The sequence below is a fragment of the Aspergillus terreus genome, genomic scaffold (genome assembly GCF_000149615.1).
Source record: "Aspergillus terreus NIH2624 scaffold_1 genomic scaffold, whole genome shotgun sequence".
NCBI lineage: Eukaryota > Fungi > Ascomycota > Eurotiomycetes > Eurotiales > Aspergillaceae > Aspergillus > Aspergillus terreus.
The window spans coordinates 1,125,263-1,151,212 of record NT_165972.1 but is presented as its reverse complement, the minus strand read 5'-3'; the positions used below and the strand labels follow the sequence as shown (position 1 = coordinate 1,151,212).

The 25,950-nt window shown below is 52.1% G+C and overlaps 9 protein-coding genes across 9 annotated transcripts; 4 read left to right on the top strand and 5 right to left on the bottom strand.

Moving 5' to 3' along the window:
• Positions 1-1,242: 1,242 nt before the first annotated feature.
• On the top strand, positions 1,243-2,370 carry ATEG_00403 (chitin synthase export chaperone; the record flags this gene model as incomplete). Its single annotated transcript, XM_001210489.1, has 3 exons — positions 1,243-1,480; positions 1,546-2,117; positions 2,185-2,370. The coding sequence occupies 3 exons, from the start codon at positions 1,243-1,245 to the stop codon at positions 2,368-2,370; spliced, it is 996 nt and encodes a 331-aa protein (XP_001210489.1).
• A 1,190-nt stretch (positions 2,371-3,560) lies between these two features.
• Positions 3,561-5,077, bottom strand: ATEG_00402 (esterase/lipase family protein; the record flags this gene model as incomplete). Its single annotated transcript, XM_001210488.1, has 3 exons — positions 3,561-4,737; positions 4,805-4,953; positions 5,036-5,077. 3 exons carry the CDS (start codon positions 5,075-5,077, stop codon positions 3,561-3,563), a joined length of 1,368 nt encoding a protein of 455 aa, XP_001210488.1.
• Positions 5,078-7,300: 2,223 nt separating this feature from the next.
• On the top strand, positions 7,301-7,746 carry ATEG_00401 (putative quinol monooxygenase; the record flags this gene model as incomplete). Its single annotated transcript, XM_001210487.1, has 3 exons — positions 7,301-7,363; positions 7,427-7,539; positions 7,599-7,746. 3 exons carry the CDS (start codon positions 7,301-7,303, stop codon positions 7,744-7,746), a joined length of 324 nt encoding a protein of 107 aa, XP_001210487.1.
• A 1,400-nt stretch (positions 7,747-9,146) lies between these two features.
• ATEG_00400 (arrestin family protein) lies at positions 9,147-11,752 on the bottom strand (the record flags this gene model as incomplete). The annotated part of the gene is made up of 3 exons (XM_001210486.1): positions 9,147-9,809; positions 9,874-10,946; positions 11,023-11,752. The coding sequence occupies 3 exons, from the start codon at positions 11,750-11,752 to the stop codon at positions 9,147-9,149; spliced, it is 2,466 nt and encodes an 821-aa protein (XP_001210486.1).
• Positions 11,753-14,513: 2,761 nt separating this feature from the next.
• Positions 14,514-15,618, bottom strand: ATEG_00399 (uncharacterized protein; the record flags this gene model as incomplete). Its single annotated transcript, XM_001210485.1, has 3 exons — positions 14,514-15,305; positions 15,345-15,491; positions 15,553-15,618. The coding sequence occupies 3 exons, from the start codon at positions 15,616-15,618 to the stop codon at positions 14,514-14,516; spliced, it is 1,005 nt and encodes a 334-aa protein (XP_001210485.1).
• A 1,264-nt stretch (positions 15,619-16,882) lies between these two features.
• ATEG_00398 (nuclear and cytoplasmic polyadenylated RNA-binding protein pub1) lies at positions 16,883-18,562 on the top strand (the record flags this gene model as incomplete). Its single annotated transcript, XM_001210484.1, has 5 exons — positions 16,883-17,263; positions 17,338-17,442; positions 17,503-18,150; positions 18,201-18,333; positions 18,393-18,562. 5 exons carry the CDS (start codon positions 16,883-16,885, stop codon positions 18,560-18,562), a joined length of 1,437 nt encoding a protein of 478 aa, XP_001210484.1.
• Positions 18,563-19,162: 600 nt separating this feature from the next.
• Positions 19,163-20,518, bottom strand: ATEG_00397 (uncharacterized protein; the record flags this gene model as incomplete). Its single annotated transcript, XM_001210483.1, has 4 exons — positions 19,163-19,243; positions 19,318-19,405; positions 19,880-20,081; positions 20,404-20,518. The coding sequence occupies 4 exons, from the start codon at positions 20,516-20,518 to the stop codon at positions 19,163-19,165; spliced, it is 486 nt and encodes a 161-aa protein (XP_001210483.1).
• Positions 20,519-20,979: 461 nt separating this feature from the next.
• Positions 20,980-22,280, bottom strand: ATEG_00396 (glutamine amidotransferase subunit DUG3; the record flags this gene model as incomplete). Its single annotated transcript, XM_001210482.1, has 4 exons — positions 20,980-21,284; positions 21,335-22,067; positions 22,123-22,218; positions 22,266-22,280. 4 exons carry the CDS (start codon positions 22,278-22,280, stop codon positions 20,980-20,982), a joined length of 1,149 nt encoding a protein of 382 aa, XP_001210482.1.
• A 449-nt stretch (positions 22,281-22,729) lies between these two features.
• ATEG_00395 (dynamin-related GTPase MGM1) lies at positions 22,730-25,610 on the top strand (the record flags this gene model as incomplete). The annotated part of the gene is made up of 3 exons (XM_001210481.1): positions 22,730-23,027; positions 23,093-25,117; positions 25,174-25,610. 3 exons carry the CDS (start codon positions 22,730-22,732, stop codon positions 25,608-25,610), a joined length of 2,760 nt encoding a protein of 919 aa, XP_001210481.1.
• Positions 25,611-25,950: the final 340 nt, after the last annotated feature.

Below are 25,950 nucleotides of genomic sequence, written 5' to 3'. Positions count from 1 at the left end.
TTAGGGTGCCAAGAGCTCGATGAAGATATTTTTTTTTTCTCTTTTTCTTTCCGTTCAAACTTAAATCAATCAAATCCCATGGCGAGACGTGTCCACTAGGGCTGTTTTAGGCCATCGACAAATTAGTCTTCATTGATAGGGTGGTTGTGCAATAGCTAAGCCATCCTCAGAAGTCACTGGTCGACGAAACTAATCGTGTACTCCGTATATTGATGACCCCGCGATCCTTGCCGTAGGTGGTGCAATCATGAGTTAGCTGTCATTTACACATCCTCCAGGATGTTGATAAGATCGTCATTGTTGACGACATGGAGTTCACCGGGATATATATATTATTATGTGGCGGGGAAATCTTTAACGCAGTGGAAATTGGAGTTTTGTACTGATAAGGGTCTGTGAGCGTTATGACATACATAGGATCTATACCGGAGTATACAGTACTTTGTGTTCTCCAACTAACATATACAATGCTTGATATACCTACATGCAGGGTTTCGTCAGGTACTCCACTACCAGGGTCCGACGGTCTCAGTGGGTTGACCACTCCACCCACCACTGTCCCTATGTTGAATTTTGAAGATTCGTCTTCAAGAATCCTTCCCGACAAGAGGGGGTCGAGAACCAGCTGGAGCGCGGCTGGAGCCGACCAATAAACCAGGGACATCTTGATTGCCTTCTTTGGGCTAGCTTGACAAAACTGTTGTGTTAGCTCGTGTCTCTAGGTATACCGGAATTTTTGACAGCCGCCAGCCAATTTTTCCTCCTGAAGGATCGGAAAGGTCTAAGTGTCCCGTAATCAGTGTCGAGATAAACAGCATACCACATCAGGCTTAGCGCTTCGTTTACGTCCGGGGCACCCCCACTAGCCCCAAAAAGGCTAGATGGTACCAGCCCCAATCGGACCTAGCGCATCCCGTGATCCTCGATCTCGCATCAGACCAAAAAACAGAGCGCAAAACCCCTCGTCAGACGGTGATTGCGCCTGCGATATCGACTTCCACGAGGCACTGACCTCTGTTACCGCCGTTTGGTCTCGCCCATCGGTACATCTACAGACCACTGCACTTCCTGCGGGCTTTTTCTCCGTGACAGGAACGGGAGGGGGTTCTGTTTGGCTCAGGAAACCCAGTTCTCCATCCGTCGTTGTGGAGACGGCCTTGGATCCGCTCAACTCCATCTCATCTATCCCACCGCTCACTCATCAGACGGGCATCCGTACACTCGTTATCGACAACCGGAAGCATGGGATTCGGTGACTTTGACTCGATATGCCGAAAGGCAGCGCTGCCTCTCTGTTCCCTCGTTGGCCCGGCCTCCTCCATCTCAGGGTCAACCGGTATCATCCCGAATTGTTATGCGCGAAACATCGAACTCGCCAACACGATCATCTTTGAAGGCGCTGCCTCATTTGTACACATCATGGCCCTGGGAATGACGGTTATTATGATTCTCCATATCAGATCCAAGTTCACTGCTGTCGGTACGTCTTCTTCTTGACGTATACACTGATCCTTATCACTGACCGAGGATATACCATCATAACAGGCCGCAAAGAGGTGATCACCTTCTTTTATATCTATATGCTTCTCACCATGTGTTCCTTGGTCATTGATGCTGGCGTCGTTCCCCCGAGAAGTGACCCGTTTCCCTACTTTGTCGCCGTGCAGAATGGATTGGCTTCCGCGTTGTGTACCTCTCTCCTCGTCAATGGCTTCGTGGGGTTCCAGCTTTACGAAGATGGAACAGCTCTGTCGGTCTGGCTGCTTCGAATCACTTCCACCGTCATGTTTGCGGTCTCTTTCCTGATCTCCCTCCTGACGTTCAAGTCATGGGGCGGCCTCAGTCCAACCAATACCGTGGGCATGTTCGTGGTCCTGTACATCCTCAACGCGATCTGCATAGCGGTGTATCTGGTCATGCAGCTCTTACTCGTTATGAACACCCTCGAGGACCGGTGGCCTCTGGGTCATATTGCGTTCGGCTTGCTCGTTTTCATTTGCGGACAAGTCCTTCTATACGGCTTCAGTGACACCATTTGCGACAACGTCCAACATTACTTGGACGGTCTGTTCTTTGCGACTGTTTGCAATCTCTTGGCTGTTATGATGGTCTACAAGGTTCGCTACATCCCTCGAAGGAATCTGTCCCCTAAAATATGATTGCTAATGCCCTCGTCAACTTTAGTTCTGGGATTATATCACCAAGGAAGATCTCGAGTTCTCAGTGGGTATCAAACCCAACACCTGGGAAGTGAAAGAGCTTCTCCCAGAGGAGGACCGTCGCGCAACAGTCTATCAGGATACGAACTCGGAATATGCCGGGAGCATGTATCACCACCGACCATCGACATATAACGGCCACAATTATTAATATGCATGTTCTCGGCCATAGTCGGTCTGTACTCCCTGCGACTATGGTCTCCCAACACTTTCTTCCCCTCCTTTTCGCCTGGACGCTCCGTATGTCCTTGATGCCCAACGAGCTATTTCCTGACATTCGTCGATGTTAGACGCTCCTGTGTGGATTTACTATACATGTACGACATTATCTGACTTTGGGAGTTTTTGAGTTTGTGGTTTACGTTTCTTGTTTGCGTTGCTGTCCCTGTGATGCATCTGGTCCTACAGCGATTTGTACAATTTGCTTTATCATCCGACATTAGCATTGATGCGTGCATTTTTGAGTTGTGTCTTGGTGTAAATATTTATCCCTGAAAGTCGTCCATCCTATGCGGGAAACTTTTCCGGCATTCCAATTAAGCTTTCCCCAGCCACTTTGTGCTCCGTAGTTCATAGTCTGTCGTCCCCGACATACGGAGTAAGTAAGTGACACGAGCATCCAAGGAGGGAGATATGTCGAGTCGTCCGGAAAGGGCAGGTTGACACTAACTTTCCTTAACTCTGGGAGATCAAAGCAAAGACCCATTTCGTATAATAATAATAGATAATCATATTGGTTCCTCGGTCGGATTCCGCTATGCGTGACACCTACTCCGTATTCCGTCCAGACCGCACGGACGCTCGGACAATAAGGATTCCGCCGTGGCTGCTAACTCGCGAAGGAAAATGTTTCCGCCCCTGTCCACTCCGGTGGAGTAGACTGCGTCTAGAATCTCCGATAAAACCAATGTGGAAAACCTCCATGTCCGGCTACTGCTTCCCTTCCTGGAGCGTGCAGCAATGCGATGCGTACATGTTCAACCACCAGAGAACGATATCGTCGGAAGGGATCTCCACACCTCCTTCGGCTCGAGGTGGTCGGACCCATGTTGACCCATCAAAGCCGCAAAGAAGGCCATGCCGTCCGTCTGCTTGTTGGCCAGACGGGGTAATGTAACCTCGGAATGCGAGGAACGATCGACAGGCGCTATTGTCATGCATAGCACACCGACGGCGCGAGTTAGGCCAAGTCTAAATGGCGCAATGATAACCGGTCAACCGCTGCCAGTCAATCAATCAAGCAGTCCCGATGCAAGGAGCGCTAAACGTGGTATCCACGGCATCGGCGTATTTCGAAACAGTCATATCCGACGCCCGCGAACTAAATGATTTTGGATTGTATCAGTCCACAACCACCACGTCGTCTCCATCCATGAGCCCACTATGAATCTCCGTCTCCGGTCTGCCGGGCTCGGTCCGCGGCAATTGCTCGTCGACTTCATCGATTGGCCCAGTCGCCGTGTTATACCAGCCCCTGTCAATGGATCTGACCAGGACCTTGCCCGCTTCACCGACGAGGTCATAAAACGCAGGATTTTCTTTCGGCAGGAACATGCTGATATGCGCCTTAATTTCGTCCTTTGCCTTATCGTTGACGGCCCTGACCCACCGGAGTCCAGCTTCCGCGGTGGGCTGAGGATTGGGACCCTCCAGCTCCGGGGGGAGCGTGCAGAATGTGCGGTATTTGGAGCGAATGATCTTCTGACTGAATGAGGTGCTGCCTTGGTTGGTGGTCTCGACCAGCGATGTGGCGCCTTTGCCCAGACAGGTGAAGAAGTTGGTGCAAGCGATGCCTCGGTCTCGGTGCACGTCGGACAGGAGACTGAGCCGTTGCCGCAGATCCGCCGGACGAGCCAGACAGCCGACAAAGGAGAGATGGGACGACACCCAGCCCCAGCCATCTGTCAGTCGCTGACGCTGCGAATACATTGCGGCCGCGCCGCCGGCAGCCACGGCCCCTGCTGCGCCGGCAAACATGGCGTACCGGCCCCATCGTTGCCAAGAGGGCGTTGCGGCTGCATCCGCCGTGGTTGCCGACCCGCTTGTTGACTGCGATGACCGTGTCTCCGGCGTGGTTCTCTCATTGCTGGCAACCGTCGTCTTGGTCGACGTGTTGTCGTTTCCTCCCAGACCGAACAGCCCAGCAACTTCCGACAATGCAGAGTACGCGGTGGTGACGTTTCTGTAATGGCCCTCGGCGCCGTACGAGACTACCCCTGGTGCTATGCCGAGATATGGCGTGTCGAACGCGAGGACGCCTTGGATGTGTGGGAACATGAACGTTCCAGGTTCCACGACATGCGGCTGGCCATGCCCCGCCGGCCCCTGTTCGCGTTCCGTGTTTCTGTTGCCGGACTGTTTCGGGGGGATGGGCTGCTCGGACGCAAGCAACAATAGCGTTTCTGCGGCGACAATCCCGCCCATCGAGTGACCGATCAGGAAGACATGGACGGAGGGGTCAACGGTCGGCGAGGCAGTTTGGTTGGCGACCTCTAAATCGATAACTTGATTTTGTAGCCTGCGGAGGGAAGGTCAGGCTAGAGACATAAAGATAGGTATAGTTATACATCGGGGTAGACACAAACCATTCGCGGAACCGGCTCACGCATTCAGTCAAGTCGCCTCGCGTCTCGTACTTGGGATATACAGCAGTGATGACCTTGACGGCGGGGAGAGAACGGCGGATCAGAGTGCGCAGATGATCCGGAAAGGCACCGAAGGTTGCATCGTCGCCCTACGAGTGTCAGAGCCGTCAGTCTAGAGCATGTGGGTGGGTGGGCTCGACGGAGATTTTCTGCGGGGAGCGATCGGCATACCTTGAAGCCATGGATAAACACAAGGAAAAGCGTCTTCTTCATGTTGCGTCAGCAGGCTGGAACTGGGAGTTCATGTTCGCGACGGTGAAGGAAGAAAGACGATCATCTCCACCACACCACAACATCTTGTTAGCTACCCCGGCCTCGCAGGTAATTATTAAGCTACCGCAGCCGTGACGTCACGTGTCTACTGGTCTTCCCCCCTGGAGATCTATATCTCTCATATCGTGGATTCCTCCATCTACTCTACCTCCTAGCATCCAACCCGCTCCAGATATTTGATTTAACAAGACAACAGCACGGGCGTCTTCGTGTGTTAATGCGAAAACACGGAATGGCACAGGCTCACTCAAGTAAAACAACTCACTATGTCGCATCTCTGGAGATATGCCTCCATGGGTATCGGATGTGTTACTCGGAAGTGGGCAATGATTGGCATTCTCTTTGAATAGCTGAAGAACGCGGATTAAATGAAATATCACAGAGTAGCTTCACGAAATCCGTCCAAATCAAAGAAAGTAAAATTCAAAGTCTTTTGCCACTCGATGTCCTTGCGGCTGAGAGTAAATCCTAGGTCGGAGAGTTTTGACTCTAGAAGATTTGTCCAAGCGTATCGAGAATCATCTGGGGCATCCAGGTTAAATCCACTGCTGCGGTACGGCTTAAGAGATATCCAGAATTTCGGGTAGTATCCAGCTGACTCCCAGTCTAAAATTGCCTCAACTGTGCCGCCGTCTGAGAGGATAATATTGGTTGGACTAAGACCAGCATGATAGAAGTGGAACCTTTCGCCAATAGAGGGTGGCGATAGAGTAGATATCCTCTGGAAATACTTCTGAGCAGCAATGCGAGAGAATGGGCCTAACGGCTTAGGTTTCCACAACGGGTATGACGCTTCTGAATCCACCGTCAGGAAAGGTTCAAGAACTCCACAGCCTGTTGCAGACTGTAGCTTCTCAGAGGTTACTTCGGTAAGGTCGCGACAGTATTGTGCAACACTAAGAGCCACATCCGCTCTCTGATCTAAACTAAGAGACGGCCAGGCACTTGCTAGCGTTTGCCCTTGGACCCGTCGTAAGATCAGGAAAGTCCTGCTGAGCTGCTCATCGACCCACGAATAAATTACCTTAGGAATTGGAATGTGCGGAACGTTGTCGCAACAAAAGCAAGAGTATTGCTTTCTCTTTCCATGATGAAAAGCCAGCCTGATGAATAAGGCCATCAGCTGCCTTTCCCGGCGAATTGGCACTGGTAGCCTCAACAAGATAGTAGTGGCTATCGCCATTGCTCCAGGTAGCAACTGCGGCCTTGGGAATCCCGCTCGTGGCCTTCTTGCACAGAATCTTTGAGCCCATCTGATATGTATCCGGGTCCAACTTTGAGACCGATACTTCGATTGGGAGAGAAGGCTTGCTATATCCGTGTGTCAGCGCAATGCATCGCAACCAAATCAATGTAGTTCTTACCTGAAAGTCATTGTATGGTAGTCAAACGACCTATTGAAAATGGCTTGGTCATAAGAGAAAGGAACCCTTGGATGGATGGCAGGTGAGATATCCTGAAAAGGCGGTGTGCAGTGTACAGAAAAGCTACAAAGCAAAGAAGGTCAGCCGGACTGAATAAAATCGATCTGGTAGTCCCATCGCCGACGCTCCAAAAGAATATAACCCTAATAGAGAGGCTAGTATGCTTGACGTCTGATTCTAGACCGGCATCTAGCTTAAACAGCGATATAGATCTAGTATTTTCTTATAGGTTGGAATACTCCAAAGATACAGAGGACAGTCTGTGAATATCAAAATGAAATCTGATGTTCAATTCTGGTATGTCGGAAGAGAGAACTGCCTATATGAGTAATTATGCAAGTGTATAACTATATATTGCTATTGCCCCTTGTGATCTTCGGCAGTTTACTCCCTATAGTTACAACTGGTTATAGGTACAGGTAGACAAAGGTAAGAATGCCTTATCAATAAGTAAAAAAGGACACATAGATGAACTTATCTGAAATCCAACTCTTCAGGGAATGATGATGAGGTAATCTTGATCTTTAAGGTGATCCTTTTTGTACTCCATATCCTCGGCATCTCCGCTTCTCCACCTGGATCGATAACCCGAGACCGACTCGTTATGATTCTTCAAGATATAAATCAACCATTCCTCTCCTCACATGCTCCACGATTCCGTGTATAACCATTGATTGATCATAATCATATCCTGTCATATATTCACTCTGTCTACACGTTCTCGAAACACATCGCAACAATGAGTTCCGGAGAATTTTACAATATCGTGAAGCTGGTGCCAAAGCCCGGGAAGTTCAACGAGGTATGAAATTCTCCCTTTCAAGGAATCCAACAATCCAAACAACTCAACACTAACGCTGTCCAGGTCGTTGAGGCGTTCAAAACCCTAAGCAAATACGTCGAGGCCAATGAACCCAAGACGCAGATCTACTATGCCGTCCAGCCGTACAACACTGAAGAGCTGGTGATCGTTGAAAAGTCAGTACCTTACATTTCGATCGGGGTAACTGCGTGTTTTTCTGACTATCTTCGCTCAGATACACCGATACGGAGAACCTCAAGGCGCATGCATCGACTCCAGAGTTCAAGGCCTTTTCCAAGGCCATTGGGCCTTGTCTTGCGCAGCCTCCGCAGATGCAGAGGGGAGGGTTTGTTGCTGGGTTCGCGGGCAGATCGAAGCTTTGAGCCGTCGAGTTGGGTTGATGACGGTGTTGATGTTTGTCACGTCAATCTACGAATAGAGCTCGTATATACACCCTGCGCTTGACCGTGTACAATGAAGAGATCTAGGATCTTAATACCAACTATTTTAACGGTCCCTACAGTTGTAACTCGCTTCCTAAGACCAGCTTTGATTCATTTTCCTAAGGCTGATAACATTCACATATGGTATCCAAGCAGTAGCTTGGGTCGCATTACATCCCCCGATTCAGTCCTCCTCCACGTGCACCAGGACACCGTCCGGGTATTTAGCCCGCTGTATATCCTCAGCCTCGACATCATCCGCCGCCTCGAGACTATCCCAAGAAAAAGTGAGTAAACGGGCAAGCCGATAACACAAGCGTCAATCCACTTACGTTACCTCGAGAACCGGGGGCGTGTGACGGGTGGCACTGATCGGCTTCATGATGGTGACGTCCTTACCACGGAAGATCTCTTCCACGCTGCCGAGGCGTTAACATCGTCGACTCTGTTCTTGAGGATTCGTATAGGAGATACACCCACGTCTTCTCATCGTCGTCCTGGGCAAAGTCCTCCCATGCCCGTTCGCTTTCGAACCGGATGCTTGCGGTCTGTCCGGTTAGTATCAGTCGGGGCCGCCGGAGGTCCGTCATCAACTTACTAAGTTATGCATTTCGCTTCAGTGAATGATGCCTTGAGGCTTGTTGAATGGTAGTTGGAGCGAGGAGCTTCTCGACAGGCTGAGTCCGGTCCACAGCTGGGGCGAAACTGCTCTATATAACAAGAGGCAGGTTAGGGCTGTTGAATACATCATCGGTCGTCATCAGTCTGTGTATATGGAATCTGAGTTGTTGAAGCTATGAATAGAGTTACATGATTTCGTGGGCCGGAAACCAAGGTCGACTGTTCGACTCCCTTCCGGGTAAACCAGGCGCGCCGCTTTTGGCAACACAATCCCTGGTTGAGAGCTTTCCATTGTCACAAGGTCAGTGGGAATCAAGCATAGACCAACAATAGATTGTCTCCATCTTTATCGTGACTGGACCCCTCAAGTACATCAGTGCGAATGTATACATCCACGGGGTCCTCATGGGCTCCGCACCAATATGTATAGTAAGTGCAGTATATATAGTATAAAGAAATTCAGACGCTCATGCCTGTACATGCAGGATCCCAGCGCCCGTCGTCTTTTGCCCTCCCGCGCCATATATAGGTTAAACCGAAATAAAAACATTAGAATATATATGCTTTGACATGTCCAGAAGGGAAAAGGCAAGACAAATCCAGAAATCGTGAACGCGTCACCCCAACCTGATGGCCGACGCCGATATTTCCCGAGGAACCCCAACCATTCGTAACGTCGTAAATTCCCATTATCGCCGTAAAGCATGAATACCAGCCGATCAGACGGCCGACTCCTCCAGACGAACCCATTCGCGGGGAACATCCATGCTGCGGTTCACCCGCCCACCGGGGGTGAGAGGAACGTCGACCCGTCCACGACCCCGTGCGTCATCTGCATGTTCCTCGTAACATGACAGCCGAGAGAAGTAGTCCTCGAGAACGGCCTCCCGGTCATTATCACCCACGATTGAGGTGTACTCTGGCGGAGGTGTAACGAGTGGTGGTGGCGGCGGCACGTCCTCAAAAGCAGGCGGGGCAAAGGATGGCGCTCGGAGGAGATGCATGGGGCGTGGCGCCGGATCGTTTGGCCGTTCATGCGCTTCTTGCGCTAGATGCACTGGCGGTGGTCGAGTCAAGCCGCCTGAGCCATTAGTGAAGCTCCTCGAGACATGGCCTCCTCCTGGCGAATCCTCAGGGTCAGTTGGGGGCGACACCCGCCTGACTGGGGCAGGTCTGGGGATGACGGCCGCTCCCGGACAACCGCATTCATACTCCTGCGCAGGCGGGACAGGGTCCGAGTTGGGGGAGGTATATGCGGGGAGGTAGATGTTTGCCTGTGTAGCCTTGCAGGAGAGGAGATGGAAAGGTGAGTCTATCGAAATCTCAAAGTGTCTCCGCTTATTGGGATCTCTCTCGTCGACCTTGGAAAGTCTCAGGACGATCTGACGATCATTTCGATTAGCCTTTCGGCATGCCACAGGGTGGGATGAACGATAGGTGACATACCTTAATCCAATGATTGATCTGGATGTTTTCATACGTCGTATCAAAGTGTAGCCGTTGAGATTCATCGCGGTTTTTCATTTCATGGCAGCTCGGGAGCTGCACATTGAATTCCATCTCGGTTGGACCAACTCCAGCATCTCTACCAAGATCTCCCAATAGATTCGTACGGTTGCGATCGACGAACTCTTGCCCTCTCGCAGCGGCCGCACGTTGATCATAGCCAATACCGCCGCCTGCTGTAACACGCATTGAGCTACCGGGATACGCACTCGTACTGGCAGAATCGGCCCGTTTCTCGAACAGAAGGACCTTCTTCGCTGGTTGAAAGCGATGGACGCTCTTGTCGACCGTCCAATGCTGGATATTCTCCGTCACGTATACTTTGATCCTATGGCACTCGACTTTGGCGAGCGGCGTCAGTTTGAACGCGATGGGGACCTGACTCCCAAGAGGAAATGATTTTCCTGAGATTACGATGTCATAGTGTAACTGGTCTTCCCAATTCCGAGAAATGGCAATCGGCTCGACCTGTTCCAACGAACCCTCGGCTGGGGTGCGAATCACAGGGACCTCTAGAGTGCCGAGCAGATTGGGCCGAAAGGCACCCGACCGCTCCACGATCGCTTCGAGGTCATACCGAACGAATCCAAGGTCTGTTTTTATCGTCTCTGGAAGGGATCCATCGATGGGAAACTCGAAGCTATACAGGTAGTCGCCCACGGGAAACATTCGATAGTTGCGCTGAGGGTGAGCGGGAGCGCCGGGAGACGAGTCGTTCTTCCCGAAGCTGCGGGAGTGCTGATGGTTGGCCTGCAGGGACAGGCGCTTGAGATCCTTGCCGGTCATGTGGCTGTTATGGAGCGACGTATTGGAGCCAGTCTTCGAAAAGAGCTCACGGGTGATTGTCGTTGGGCCATCCTTGCCTACCGTGGATGTGACAGGTTTGGCATGCTGGTAGAAGTGGGCACCATAATCGTTCTGGATCAATACCGGATCACCGTGGTTGAAGTACATCACGCCATGAGTGACGAGGTCTTTCTTATCGGTGTGGTGAAGCTTCTTGGGGGGAATTCCTAAATGACGCCAGAGGTCAGCACAAATATCTCTATACAATCTTCTCGGAAGACAATCTGATCATGAGGATCGTACCATCAGGCCAATCCGTCTGCGCATGTCCACGGAAGCAAATCGAGATCTTCTTGATTTTGACGCTCTTGGTGACTTTCAGGTGTAATTGTCCTCGGAGAATGGCCGACTTCTTGGTACTGGGATCGTTATGATCATATCCCTGGAGATAGAGTACGGGCTCCGTTAGAGCGATGCCAACACTGATGCCGCTTCCTGTAGCCACAATTCTCTCGTTGCGAAGAGTCGGAAATGGAACCGCCGGATCCGAAGGCTGAGGAGCGACCCCGGCGGAGGGCCGGGACGCCGAGGATGTCGACGATGAGTGGGATCGCATTCGACCGACGCCTAGACTGTGTGAGGCGAGCATTTGGGCATCGTCAGGAGAGAGGACGATTTCAGAGACCGGACGAGGGCGGCGAGCGCGATACATTGGGCGAGCGGCGGGTGGCGTCGAAGGCGGATGGACGGGGGTCCCCAGGCGGAGGAACCGCTTTGCGTTCTCCCGTGGACCCGCCAGTTTTCTCAGTAACGAGCCGCGGCGATGGTGCTGCTTGGGGAATTCCTCGGACGCGAAATTGGCCGTGCCAGTACCAACGATGGATGTCCCCAATGACCGTCGACGTTCTGACCGGGAGCTGAGAATGCTGGAGAGGAGGGGGAAATGATGTTCAGCGGCGGAGGGAATTTGAGCGCCCGGTGTCGCCGACCCAGACAGGTCCTGCTGCAAAAGGGAAACGTGAGCGGTGGTCATGGTGACATGCGTAAAGCATTCTTCGCGTTTCTCTTGTTTCGTTCTTGATATGCAGAGAGGACTATTCTGATCATGGATCTCTTCCTCACGATGTAGTGACACCAGGAAGAGGTTTGATACCTGAAGTGGAAGAGACAAATACTAGGGAGCTTTGGGAGAGAAAGCAGGGTTGCGACAGAAACCAAGCAGAAGAAACAAGAAACCCAGCAGCTCAGACAGAAAAAAAAAAATAAAGGTAAAGTAGAATAGAAACAAAGGACAACTGAAGAAAGAAGTAAAAAATAAAAAAATCTAATTTAAAAAAAAAGAGCAACGCACTTACCTGCAAAAGAGCGGCACGAAAAGGAATTATAAGGTGTCTGAAGTGAGGTAAGGTAGTAAAGGTAGGGTAGGGTTTACCTGTCGTAGACACGAAGACTACCGTCAGTAGGGATTCAGATGATGTGCAAATCCATTTCCGTCCCCATGCAAAATGTACCTACCCAAGAAAATTAAAAATAATAATAAACGATTTTATTTTGCAGTTTGCCTGTTGCTAGTCCTTCTTGGGCGGATGATCGCCGGAGGTCAACGCAAGGAGGAACACACAGGTCTTGTCCTGTGGGGGAAATGGGAAAACAGCCAGAGAGTGCAGAAGTCACTGAATGTTGCCTTGTCGCAGTCGGCAGAAAAAGATGACACCCGCGAGAAAGTCCAGAAGGGTCGATGGACTGTGGGGATTTAGGGGATTAGAGGACTAAGGGAACAGAATCATACCAACTCTACATCTCCCATTCGAGCGGATACGTTTTGGGTAGTATATACCTTACCTAGAGGTAGAAACTCCCGAGGTCGGAACCGTCAGTCATCCTCTTCCAAGGACTAACATCAAATTGAGGGACTGGTGAACTGATGATGACGCGGAGTCGGAGCCCATAGGGTTCTTCCAGTTGGTCACATCCGGCGATCCGTGGTTAGGCCCGTTTTGCTTTTTCCTGCTGATTCTACTAGTCAAAAAAAATTTTTTTTTCACATTTCTTTTCTTTTCTTTTTCGCAGATCAATCCTGCATTTCTAATAAGATATTGGATTACCAGGTTGGATCACAAACAAGTCAAGTCGCGCTATCGCTCTTGATCTGCATCACAAAAGAGTACAATAAACTACTCCAGAGTATGTGCATCAAAAGTCTTCCTCTGCAATGACAATCCATGTGATGGCGGTGCATGCACCCTCTCGACAGGGTTCCTTTCGCATTTCACTACTTACTCCGAGGGGCCCGAGTCCTCCGCCAGCTCTAGTCGTCTAGTCCTCAAGAAGACCCCCCTGGTGGCCGAGAAGTGGAGAGGAGGATGATGTCCCGATGCGGATATCCCGGCACCACGGCAACACTCTCCCTGGGTCACTGCCACAACGCCGTTCCAGCAACTTAACCAAAGCCAAAAGGTTAAGCCGACAGAGTGGTCAGGCCATGTAGACGAGCTCTCCTGGGCTGGGAGGGATCACGGGCTCTCCCCGGTGAACGGATCGCCCAGATCACGCCCAGGTTTTTCTGTTCTGTACTCCAATTTACTAGGTGCGGGGAGGATCGTCTTCCTAGCCTTGTCCCAGTGTAAATCCTCGGGGGTGGTGATATCATCGACGGCTTTGACCCATCAGCTCATCACACGTGAATTCTTCAAGACAATCTGTCTTCCTCTCCGTCTCCATAAGAGGAATTTTGGCCCATGTGCGCGTTGCCTGGAAGAGCAATTAAAATTCATGGATTAGTATATGTACATTAGGTGCGCCAAAGTCAGTGGGGTGACCAAACCCAATGATCGCTGGGTTTCCGGCAAATGAACCGACCAAGGGTTTAAAGGTCTAGATCTCACGTCAGTGGATATCAGCCACAACGGTGATGCCTCTCGGCAGAGGCTGTGACAACTGATAACTCGGCCAGGCAATGTCTAGTCTGGGTGTAAGCAACAGTAGCGAGACCGGGTTGTATTGATATCCATTTGCTATTCCACCTCCTGGTGTCGAACTCCGTATATACCTAAATAAGGTGCCCTATCTCTGGTGTCAATCGCGCCCGACTACGTCATGCCGAGATTTGTCCGTTCGGGCTTAAGCCAATGACCTCATCGATCGTTCTTCATCTTGAATCCACCCAGAGCACTTTACCTCGTACTCAGTGGGCGGTTAACCACCTACCTGGGTAAGGAACTCCCAGCCCTGAACATGGCTTTCTTACCACGCGGACATCCCCCGTTATGAACACAGCCACGTTTTATACTTTCTAGAAGCATGCTGAGATAAGATTTCGAGATTCCTGTACGCAGTATGATTGTCCCCACCGAAGCCGTCCACACGGCCGGTAACTGTATCGTTTGCCTCGTCGCCTACCATTTGGAGATCTCACATCTCCCCCACTAGTCTAGGTAGGTTAAAGTCGAACGTTCGCCAACGTCCTTGCGTCATTACGTATCCCAACGTGCGTCTGTCCCCTTGCTTAAACCTTCTCCATGCCGTAAGCATTGGCCATCTGAACGATTGGAGACGAGCCGCATGGCGTTTGCAGATGTTAGTTTGCGAAGATCGCTTCCTTTCCTGTTGTTGGAGGTGCTGAATAAGATATCGAAGACTTTCCTGGACAGTCAGACAAAATAGCCATGCCCGCTGCTTGGATTAGCTATAGAAACTGTAAGTCGTCCAATACATCTCACGATGCGTCTCACTTTTGAAAAAGGTCCCTTGTCCGTATATATCATTTGGTGGCGCCTCCAGGGCCGGCAACATAGCTAAGTAAACCAACTATCGTCGAGTTCATTGATATTCATCAACCCGTCCCCTTCCAGGAGATTGGGATCCCCCATGCCTTCTCCTCCGAAATTCTCGCTTTCCATGAACAGTTCATCGAAGCTGGACTGCCCCAGGGCCATGGCATCTTCACTGTTGCCATTATTGCCGTTGTTGTTGCTATTGTTGTTGGTTGATTGGCCCTCCGGCTGCTGTTCAGTAAAGACGCCCGCTTTTTGCAATTCCAGATCGAATGCGTCGCCGCCTGCTTGGACATTCGTGTCTTGACCTGTATCACCATGCGCATTCGAAGCTATGTTTGTGGGGGTGTCGTTACTCTTGTCTTGTTCGTTGTGTCCACTTTGGTCGATGTTACCGAAATTCGACCCGGAGAGGAAGTTCTCGTTTCCAATGTTATCGTCCCCAAAGTCGAGATTCAAGTCAAATTCATTTGGCGCGCTGGCATCATTTGCTGCCTGGTTGAAATTGAGTTCTCCAGTTCCAGAGAGTGGTTGATTGCCTGGATTGGAAGTGTCCTCGATTTGTTCCGCCTTGACCTCCTGTTGCGGTACCGTGGATTCCCCGTTGGCTTGGAGGGGGCTCGCGCCGACAGCTTCCTCTGCGGGCTTTGACGCAGGCTGGGATGTATTGGTCGGGAGTTCTGGCTGAGGCTGAGTCTCGGGCTCTTGCTTGATATCGGACTCGCCCATGACAACATCTTCTGCTGGCTTCAGTGCTGCCTTTTTGGCCTGGAGAGCAGCATAATCTCGTTCTAGGAACGCCTTGGCGATGAACTATTAATCTGGTTAGTCGGATACTATCCAGCCACGTACGTTGACACTCATCTTGCATACAATGTGTTCCGACAATTCGTCTAAGGCGCTCTGGAACTGCTCCTGGGCCCGAGGGAGAGACCGTTTAAGTTGAGTTTTGGAGGCGCCCCCGCCGCCTGACCGAAAGAATCGACCGGTCTCGATGAACTATTGGTCGTTAGATAATCCCTGAGAGTAATTGAGCGGCAATTCAGCGCATAAGGCTTACTGTTTGGTTCAATGTTTCGGTAAGGATATTGAGAGATTGCGGGTCGGCATAAACTGGAGAGGCCATGGTGAGGCACGCGAAGGAGGGATTGCCGTAACAGGCGCTTCAAGCTATGGATTGGATTGGAAAGCAGGCCTGAAGGGAAGAAGGCGAGAGGACCGAAGAACAAAGAGGCGCCAGGCTGGTGACACTAATGCGCGGGATACAGGACCTAATCGACGGCCAATTGAAAAAGACACGGCAGAGAGTCACACCCAGTGAGACAGCCAGCGCTTAAGTTGTGTTCGGAGTGAGGGGATGATCCCACAGGATGAAGAGAAATGAGTGGTAGGAGGGTATGCGAAAGGGGGATGATTCTTTGAGAGGCTCCCGAAATAATGATAACGATGAATAAACCGATGTGATGGGCGGTGGTCGAAGGGACGATGAATGGGCCAGGGCGGGGCTAACGGAAAAGGGGCTAGTGCCGGGCTCCCCACTCGGAGCGGCTCTTGACCATCCAAACTCCTCGTTCCATCCATCCATTACCTTTATTATTCCATCCAGATCATCATCCGCAAGCGCTACCGCTGTCTCTTCTTCTTCTCTTCTTTTCGTCTTTCTCGCTCTCTCGTCTCTCTTGCGCCGCTGGCTTTGCGGGTTTTCCTTTTTTTCTTCTCTTCCTTTGAGTTTCGTTTCATCGCTCGCGCCGTCTCGCATCGTACTTTTTTTCTGGGTGGGTTGTCAGGACCTCCAGTGTTTTTCTTCTTTTTCCTCTTTTCACCTCTTCTCTTTCACCTCTTTGTTGTGCTATCCATTTTTTTCACCTTTCCTTCTAGCTTCTCTCTCGTCCACCCGTGGTTGAGAGAAAGCCGTCTGTGTCTGAGTTCTCCGGATCCTAGCGCCTTTTCTTTGGTCCCCGATACCAAGCTACCTACCGTACCGTACTATTATTCATTCCCCTGACCTTTTGGTCATCTCTATTGCTTTCTTGACGGCCATTTCTCGCCGTTCTTCTTTCTCGAAGGTATCCTTATCTAACTGTATGCTCTAATTTGTTCTTGCTTTCTCCCTATCTTCCCTTCTCTCTCGCTCTCCCCGTCCCCTCTGGCACGACGATCGATCGTTGGGCGTCCCCCGCGTGTCGGCTTCCCGCTTCCCGCCAAAAGCCAGCTTTGGTGGACTACCTATCGTTCGGGGCGTTTTTCTTCCCAAACAACGCCCATATCAGCGGCATTCCACAATTCCCATCGTCGTCAAGCGCCTTCAGGAATTTTTATTAACAAGCGCATTCTTTTGTTTTGCAGTTATTTATTTCGTTTCCATATCGCTTCCTCTGCCCATATCGACCATGGCTGACAACGCCGCCGCCTCGACCGCTTCGACTCTCCCTCCTGCGCCTCAAGCGTCGACTGCTGCATCGGGTCAACAGTATGATGCCTCCCAGGGCAATGGCCAGGCGAATCCATCCCATATGCCTCCCCCACCTCGGCCTCCTGTGGTGATCCCCCAGAATACCAACCCGATCCCCACTGCCATCACCTCCCCTATGTCGGGCAACATGATGTCTCCCTCCAGCGCCGGTGGATACGTGCGTCGCGCGGCCCCCGAACCGAACAAAAGAGCGCTCTACGTTGGTGGTCTCGACCCGAGAGTGACCGAGGACATTCTGAAACAAATCTTCGAAACTACTGGTCACGTTGTCAGCGTGAAGATCATTCCAGACAAGAACGTAAGTCGGGCCCGAGCGCCCATGTGGTTGACAGAGCGGAGGTTTCTGAGTCACTACCGAACTGACACCTTCAGAAGTTCAATAGCAAAGGATATAACTATGGCTTCGTTGAGTTCGATGACCCTGGTGCCGCTGAAAGAGCCATGCAGACTCTCAACGGCCGCCGAATCCACCAGTCGGTATGCGTGATCGTCCCGCCCAACATCCTGTCGGATGCATTGTTTCTAACCAGGTCGCAGGAAATTCGAGTCAACTGGGCGTATCAATCGAACAATACCAACAAGGAGGATACTTCGAACCATTTCCACATCTTCGTCGGTGATTTGAGCAACGAAGTAAACGATGAGATTTTGCTCCAGGCATTCTCAGCCTTCGGCTCGGTATCGGAGGCTCGTGTCATGTGGGACATGAAGACAGGTCGCTCTCGCGGATATGGATTTGTTGCCTTCCGCGAGCGTTCGGACGCCGAGAAAGCATTGAGCTCGATGGATGGCGAATGGCTTGGATCTCGTGCAATTCGTTGCAACTGGGCCAACCAGAAGGGACAGCCTTCGATCTCCCAGCAGCAGGCAATGGCGGCTATGGGCATGACGCCTACGACGCCGTTCGGCCACCACCATTTCCCTACCCATGGCATGCAGAGTTACGACATGGTCGTCCAGCAAACTCCACAGTGGCAGACCACGTGCTATGTGGGTAACTTGACCCCTTACACCTCGCAGAATGATCTTGTTCCACTCTTCCAGAACTTTGGCTTTGTCCTTGAGACCCGTCTCCAGGCCGACCGTGGGTTCGCCTTCATCAAGATGGACTCGCACGAGAATGCAGCCATGGCCATTTGCCAACTCAATGGATACAACGTTAACGGACGCCCCTTGAAGTGCAGTGTATGTATTATCGTTCCTCCTGGTTATCATCCTACTAACAGCCGTTGCAGTGGGGCAAGGACCGGCCTCCTACCGGCCAGTTCGACAATTTCCCCGGCCAGCAGGGTAACTCCCCTTTCAACTCCAGCCCTACCCCGTTCTTCCCCCAGTACAGCGGCCCCGGGGGCCCCATGACTCCTCAAGGTAAAGCTCTATCCACAAATCAACCTGCTTACGGAATATGGCTAAACAGCATCATGTAGGACCTAATCCGGCTGGACGCGGCTGGGATCAGAGCGGAATGGCCGGCCAGGCCTACGGCCAGGTCCCTGGCAATGCTGGCTATGGGCGAGGGCAAGCTACCCCTGCCTCTGGCTGGAACCAGGCAAACAACGCCAATTTCGGGAATGGCTTCGGAGGTTACCAAGCGTAGCCGCTGATCGATGTCAACAACCCAGATCCTGACGCTCGCCATCCCTCTCTCAAGTGAAAGCTGAACCACCTCAGCTGCCCGGGGCAGTAAGAGTGATGAGACGCCGGCTTCCGTTACTTTACTTTCCGTCTCTTTCTACCCCTCTCCTCTTTGCACAATCTTCAGCACTATATCTCTTCTTTATTCTTTTGGACACTTAACATTCATGATTTACCCATACTCAGTGGATTCTAAGCGCATCCTTTTTCAACTTCTTCCTTTCGAAATGAAATTTTGTGTGTTATCGTACACCAATACCCCAAGTCCACTTTGTTGCATCAAATCCATATTCTCTCTTTGCTTCCCCATGCGCACCAGTTTGATCAAGAGCTCCTTGGACTTCCGAAGCGTTCTGCGGAATACACCCAAAAGTACTCACCTCTTTTTGTTTCCTTTCGTCTTCAGTTTTTCAACATTTTGATAAATTGCCTTCTGACTTGTATCGTACGTTTCTTTACCCTCTCCGTTTGAATATGTATGCTTGGTCTTCCAAGATCTGGTCTGTCATTTATTTTCTGGCGCAAATTTCTTATCTGATAGCGGCTTGGTTTTCGCATTGATTCAATGGCTTTTCTGGACTGCGACAAATGCCTTGGCCAACAAACTCAAAGTGTCTTCTTTTTGGCCTCTAGCGATGCCGTGCTATTCCTCCATCTTCTTAGTATTTTCTCGCCTATGATACCAAACCTCTTTCTGCCGTCGTCTTTTGCGCTTACCTTACAACTCATGATGCCTCTGGCGTTTTTTGGATGGTGCATGCCCGCTGTACCCAGCTTCCCGCTCTTTACCACGGGCGTTGTTAGTCTATTACAATGGAAAGTGGTCAGTCGACATCTCCAAACCAGACAACATGGATAGCCCACTCCATACTTGTACTCTGTAGCACGGAGTACTCCGTAGGAATGACGGGACTGTTGGTGGGGGAGATGGGGCAGGTAAATACCTTAAAACGGGAAAGCTTGGCTCGGCGTGTCACCCACTCGAACCGCCCGCCCGTCTCCCCGATGGACTTTCGCCTCAAACACCCGTTAGCGGCCGCCTTTGAACAACCGACGAGTTAAATGTGTGCATTCTAATGGCCAGCTGAGCTGTGTGTGCCCAGCTTGCGCCAATGGAAGATGCAAGCGACGATAAGAACGTGGCACTGTCGCTGGGTACGGATGGAGACCTCTCGGGGCGAGCGCGCGCGGGAAGCGCAAGCAGTGGACACAAACGCAGCTCCTCCGGCTCGTTACTCTCCCGACTCTCATTCCTACGCATGATACAAGCGGACCATACTCCACCGGACAGGGGACACTCGGGAATTGGCAGAGATGATGGCGGTGATTTTGGCGCCGGTTTGCGCGGAGGACGGGCCATGTCGAGTGCGCTACAACACCGAAGAACACGACGCAGGCGGGGGTCGCTTCGGAAGACGGCCTTGCTAGGTACACGACTCGACTTTCGCGATAAGAAGCCCACCAGGGCTGCAATCGACGTACTGCGCGGGGGAGAGTTTACTGAAAAACAACAACACCAACACCAACTACATCCCCAGCAACAACCGCTACCTTCGAGCTCGGATGTGCAACCCCTGCCCGACCTCTCTCCTGACGTTGGCCTCAGCCCCCACAAACAGCATAGTCCTAAAAGACACGATGATACAACAACGGCGTGGGGCTTGATGGACGGTTCTTTGGATGGATCTGTCCCGGATCATCGACAGCTGAGCGAGGTCACAACCGACGACGAAGACGTCGTAACGTTCCCCCGAGTCAAGAACAGCAACGCTGCTGTTGCGGCTGCCGCGGGCCTGCACATACCAGCAGCATCGTCGAGCTCAGACTCGTACTTTGCCCTCCAGCCGGATTCGACGTACAGGGCTATGCATCGGACCAAGACGAGTCTGGCGGCGGACATGGCGAGTAGCCAGGACATGGCGTGGGACTATTCGGAGACGGAGTGGTGGGGGTGGATTATCCTGATTGTGACCTGGCTTGTCTTCGTGGTCGGCATGGGCAGCTGCTTCGGGGTGTGGAGTTGGGCGTGGGATGTTGGGGAGACTCCATATGCACCGCCGGAGCTGGAGGATGACCCTACTCTGCCTATTGTTGGGTATTATCCTGCTCTGATCATTCTGACGGCTGTCATGTCGTGGGTGTGGGTTATTATCGCGTGGGTCGGGATGAAGTACTTCAAGCATGCCAACATATCTGGGGAAGACATATGACTGCCCTACACTGGTGCATGTATACTAGTTTAACGGGTCTCTCAAGCCAAGGTTAATTCATAATAGATCATTCTAATCGCGCAAGGAATTGTCCAAACAAAGCAGTATGTTCTACCCAAACAAACATTAACACCCATACCCTTGACTCCAATAACTCCAAAACTCGCGCTCAATGAGACAACGCGCATTTATTGGCGCATTCTATTTGGTGTTGAGCCAGGCCCTTACTTATAGATTCGACCCCGGCATCACTGACACCCAGTGTTTTCGGCTCGGCTCTGCCAAGCTCTACTGCACTCTGGGGTGGAACGGTCGTTCCTGGCGCCGTACTCACAAGACCCTTCGAAACCGCATAGCATGATGACCGGTCATGGTTCAGATCCTCGCTGTAGAATTCATCCACGATCGGGTGCAGCATGACGGTTTGTTTGTGTATCGTGACGATCGAGTTGGCAGGGACAGAAACCCAGTTATCTATCCCCATTAGTGCTTTCAAACGAAACGACTGAAAATAGCCAACTTACATCTCTCAAACGTAATCGGCTCACTCGCCACCAGCACGATATCCGCGCCCTTGTCATGGCGCTCCATCTTGAAATGGCCCTTATCGCGGCCTTCCTTCCACTTGGTTCCAGAGGAGAAGTACAAGCTTGCCGGTTCATCCGTCTTGCTACTGATATACCGCGTACACACGACAGTGTGGCCGTCGGTGACGGCAAAATTGAGCAGACTGCGGGTCTCCACGCCGGAGACGTTATGCCGCTTCGGGATGTCGCGGATGAACTCATTGATCTTGGCGATGGTCTTGACCATCACACGCCGCAGCAGGGCCTGGCCGAACCCCTCCGGGCCAGGATCGGAGCTGGGGTCCACACCCTCCTTCTCGAGGAGGTCGAGGAAGAGCGCGAACGCCCACTCGCTGTCGGTGCCGCCCTTCACGCCCAGGAACCACTTGTCGGCGAGGGAATCGGCCAGCGTGCGCTTGATGTAGTGCCACCCGCCGACGTTGCCGTTGTGCATCCACATCAGCGTCTGGTGCTGGAACGGGTGGCAGTTATTGTCGGAGAGCGCGCCTTCTGTCGTGGCGCGCACGTGGGCAAAGATCAGGTTGGAGCACGTCTTCGACGCGAGACGCTCCAGGTTCTCGCAGTTCCACGCTGGCAATGTGGAGGTGAAGATGCACGGCTCCGGACCCAGCTTGGGGTCTGTGTAGAAGCCGACACCGAAGCCATCGCCGTTGACTGGGCGGCGGTTGTCCTGCGTTTGCCGTGGTTAGTCTGGGTGCGGGCGCCGGGTTGCGATGTCGACGTACCAGTCTTAGACGAGAGTCGTATGATTGAGTCAGAATGGAGTGACTTGGCTCCGTGACTAGCTTGCTGAGACGGATCTCATGTCTGCCTTTGTATACCTGGGAAGGGTCAGATTGAGTGAAGAGCTTTGGGGTGTTGGACTTACCAGGAACCGACACATGACTGAACTATAGCAGCTCCTATCGAGCTCCCTTCAATACCTGTTTAGGCCACAGGGAGGTGAAGCATCCACTCTACACGAAGTCGCCTTATGTATAGCACACTGCTCAATTTCACGAAGACCGATTGACAGAGCGACGGGCTTTTTAACCTGGACAAAAAACAACGAACCACAAATAAATTATATAAAGAACAACGGTCGGTGTAGAGTAATGATATGTCGCCATTCGGGTCCCACGTGACTCACACCGACTTTTTACGGGAGACGAAGCGGCCACCCGCGCAGGTCACGGGGCGGGATCGACGACGTCGTTGGACTTGGTCTGTTTGCATGTTTCTTCTGTCGCTCCAACAGTCCAGCAGACCCTGCTTGATTCGCCTGGCTTCCAGCCTGGAGATGACAGCTTTCCCATCCTTTCTCTTCGTGACGTGTATGAGATTCCAAGAACCATGAGCGGGAGAATCCTCTCCCACCGTCTCGTTCCGCTCCTGCGGACGGGGAACCTTGCCCGCCATATGCACAACGCCGGCGCGAGAACCGGAGGCCTACTTCGCGCAGATGGGGGCGCCGCCCTTCGAGGCCGCTCATGGCCCGTCGGCGCAAACGCTATACACAATGTTCCTGCTGTGCGGGCCATCTCTTTCTCGAGAATGCTTCCTAAGTTGGCGTTGAAGCTGGTGCGCGTGCCCGCCATGCTTGGAGGGGCTACGGTTGCCGGCCTGGCTTACTTTCAGTACCAAGCGACTCGTATGTATTCCTTTTAGGGTGCAGTGGCATGACCGGATCATGTAAACTAACAAATCTCTCTGCAGAGGCGGGAAACTACGCGATGGATGTATTGCGACGCGCGGGTGAGACCGCCGGCGGCGCCGCTTCGACGTTATTCAGCGAAATTCAGGGTGTGGCGGAGCAGACACAACGCGGCTGGCAGAAAACGACAGAAGACATCGAAGTTCCGGAATGGTTACAGAAAATCCTCCGCATGGATGAGGCCGCTCAGTCGGGGGGTGGTGGTTCGTCCGGAGGGGGTCAACAACCGAATGAAAGTCGGGTTGGTGCGAGCACCGCCGCTGGTGCTGCCGCCGGCTCAGTACTCGGGTATGAGCAGTCGGATGAGGAGGACCAACGTCTGAAGAGGGACATGGCGGAGAACGACCAGATGATGCTTCTTACTCGGAAGATGATCGAGATCAGAAACATCCTCCAGACAGTGGGACAATCCAACACCCTCACCCTGCCATCTATTGTGGTGATTGGATCGCAGTCTTCGGGCAAAAGCTCCGTCCTGGAGGCTATCGTCGGACACGAATTCCTTCCCAAAGGCTCGAATATGGTCACCCGACGGCCCATCGAGCTGACCCTCGTCAACACACCGAACGGACAGGCTGAATACGGCGAGTTCCCAGCTCTTGGCCTCGGAAAAATCACCGACTTCTCCCAGATCCAGCGGACGCTCACCGACCTCAATCTTGCAGTTCCCGAGAAAGACTGCGTCAGCGACGACCCGATCCAACTTTCAATCTATTCACCGAACGTACCTGATCTCTCCCTCATCGATCTTCCGGGATACATCCAGGTTGCTGGACATGACCAACCGGCGGAGTTGAAACAGAAGATCTCGGATCTTTGCGACAAGTACATCCAAGCGCCCAATGTGATCCTGGCTATCTCCGCTGCCGATGTCGATTTGGCCAACTCCACAGCGCTTCGTGCCAGTCGCCGCGTAGACCCTCGGGGGGAGAGAACGATCGGTGTTATCACAAAGATGGACCTTGTTGATCCGGATCGGGGCTATAGCATCCTGTCGGACAAGAAGTACCCGCTGCGTTTAGGCTACGTCGGGGTAGTCTCGCGAATCCCACAAACGACCGCCCTGTTCTCTAGGGGCAGCGGGAACATCACCAGCGCAATCCTCAGGAATGAGAACGCATACTTTTCTGCTCATCCCTCTGAGTTTGGCCCCCAGTCAGGCGTTTCCGTTGGCGTCAACACCTTGAGGGACAAGCTTATGCACGTCCTTGAGCAGACAATGGCATCAAGCCTAGCAGGTACTAGGGATGCTATCAGCCAAGAACTGGAAGAAGCGACCTACGAGTTCAAAGTTCAGTACAATGACCGTCCTTTGAGTGCGGAGTCATATCTTGCCGAAAGCCTAGACAGCTTCAAACATTCATTCAAGGCGTTTGCGGAGAGTTTTGGCCGACCTCAAGTCCGCGAAATGCTGAAGCATGAGCTGGACCAGCGGGTGATGGATATCCTCGCGCAGAGATACTGGAATAAACCGGTGGAGGACCTGACACCGCCGATGGTCGAGCCGGACCCTCTCAGCGACCTTCCAAAGGCCGATGCAGACTCGCAGTACTGGCGACGCAAACTGGATGCTTCGACCTCCGCGTTGACTAAACTGGGTATCGGCCGGCTCGCCACGACAGTGGTTGCGAATGCAATACAAAGCCACGTCGACCGATTGTTGGCCAATTCCACATTCGCTACCCATCCTTACGCTCAGAAACAAATAGAGGATGCCTACACTAGCATCCTGAACGATCGATTCTTCAGCACTAGCGATCAGGTCGAGAACTGCATCAAGCCTTACAAGTTCGAGATTGAGGTCGAAGACCCCGAATGGGCAAAGGGGCGGGAAAACGTGAGCAAAGTGCTCAAGGAAGAGCTTCGCGCATGCGAGGCAGCCTACAAACGAGTCGAAGAATCCGTCGGGAAGCGGAAGCTCAAGGACGTGATGTCGTTTGTAGACCGAGTCCGAAAGGGGGACGTAGTCCTCGAGGGCGACGGCGCCGGCGGAGCAGGCGGTTTCAGCTCTGCCCTGCTCGCCAAAGGTATGCCACGTCCCCAGTCTCACCCGATCGATGTTCCAAAGCTAACCTTTGACCAGGCCGAGAAAGCGTGTTCCTCCGCGACCGCGCCGACCTCATCAAGATGAGACTGCTTGCAGTGCGCTCGAAACAGTGCGCCTCCAAGAAAAACAAATACTACTGCCCGGAAGTCTTCCTCGACGTTGTCGCCGACAAGCTCACCTCGACGGCCGTGCTCTTTCTCAACGTCGAGCTCCTCTCCGAATTCTACTACAACTTCCCGCGCGAGCTCGACATGCGACTCGGCCGACATCTCTCCGACGCAGAGGTCGAGCGGTTCGCCCGCGAGGACCCCCGCGTCCGCAAGCACCTCGACGTCATTCGGAAGAAGGAGCTGCTGGAGCTGGCGCTCCAGAAGATCGAAAGTATCCGTCAACTCGACGGGCGCAGCAAGCGGAACTCGGACCGTCCATTGCCCTCGAAAGAGCAGAGGAGCCGTGGGTGGAATATCTTCTAGATCGTTGTCGTTTGGGCCTTCTACACTTCTGGCGTTCATGAATCCCTATTCCCCAGTTCCTATGCTTTCCCTTCTCCTTTCTGTATACCACCTAAATCAGTTGTTTATAGCTTAAGAATACCTAGGTCAGGCGCACAGCGGGTGCTTTTTAATATTGTTGGTAAGGTAGCTTGAGCACAGTCCATTGAAGTAGATATATAGTCATAATTGAAGAGATTCAGAATGCCAATTAAGCAGTGGCTCATATTGAAACAGGTGGTGTACAGGTGATCTAGAGCACTCGATGCCGGAGTTATTAGATGGAAAGATTAATAATTCAAGGGAAGAAATAAAGGAAAGA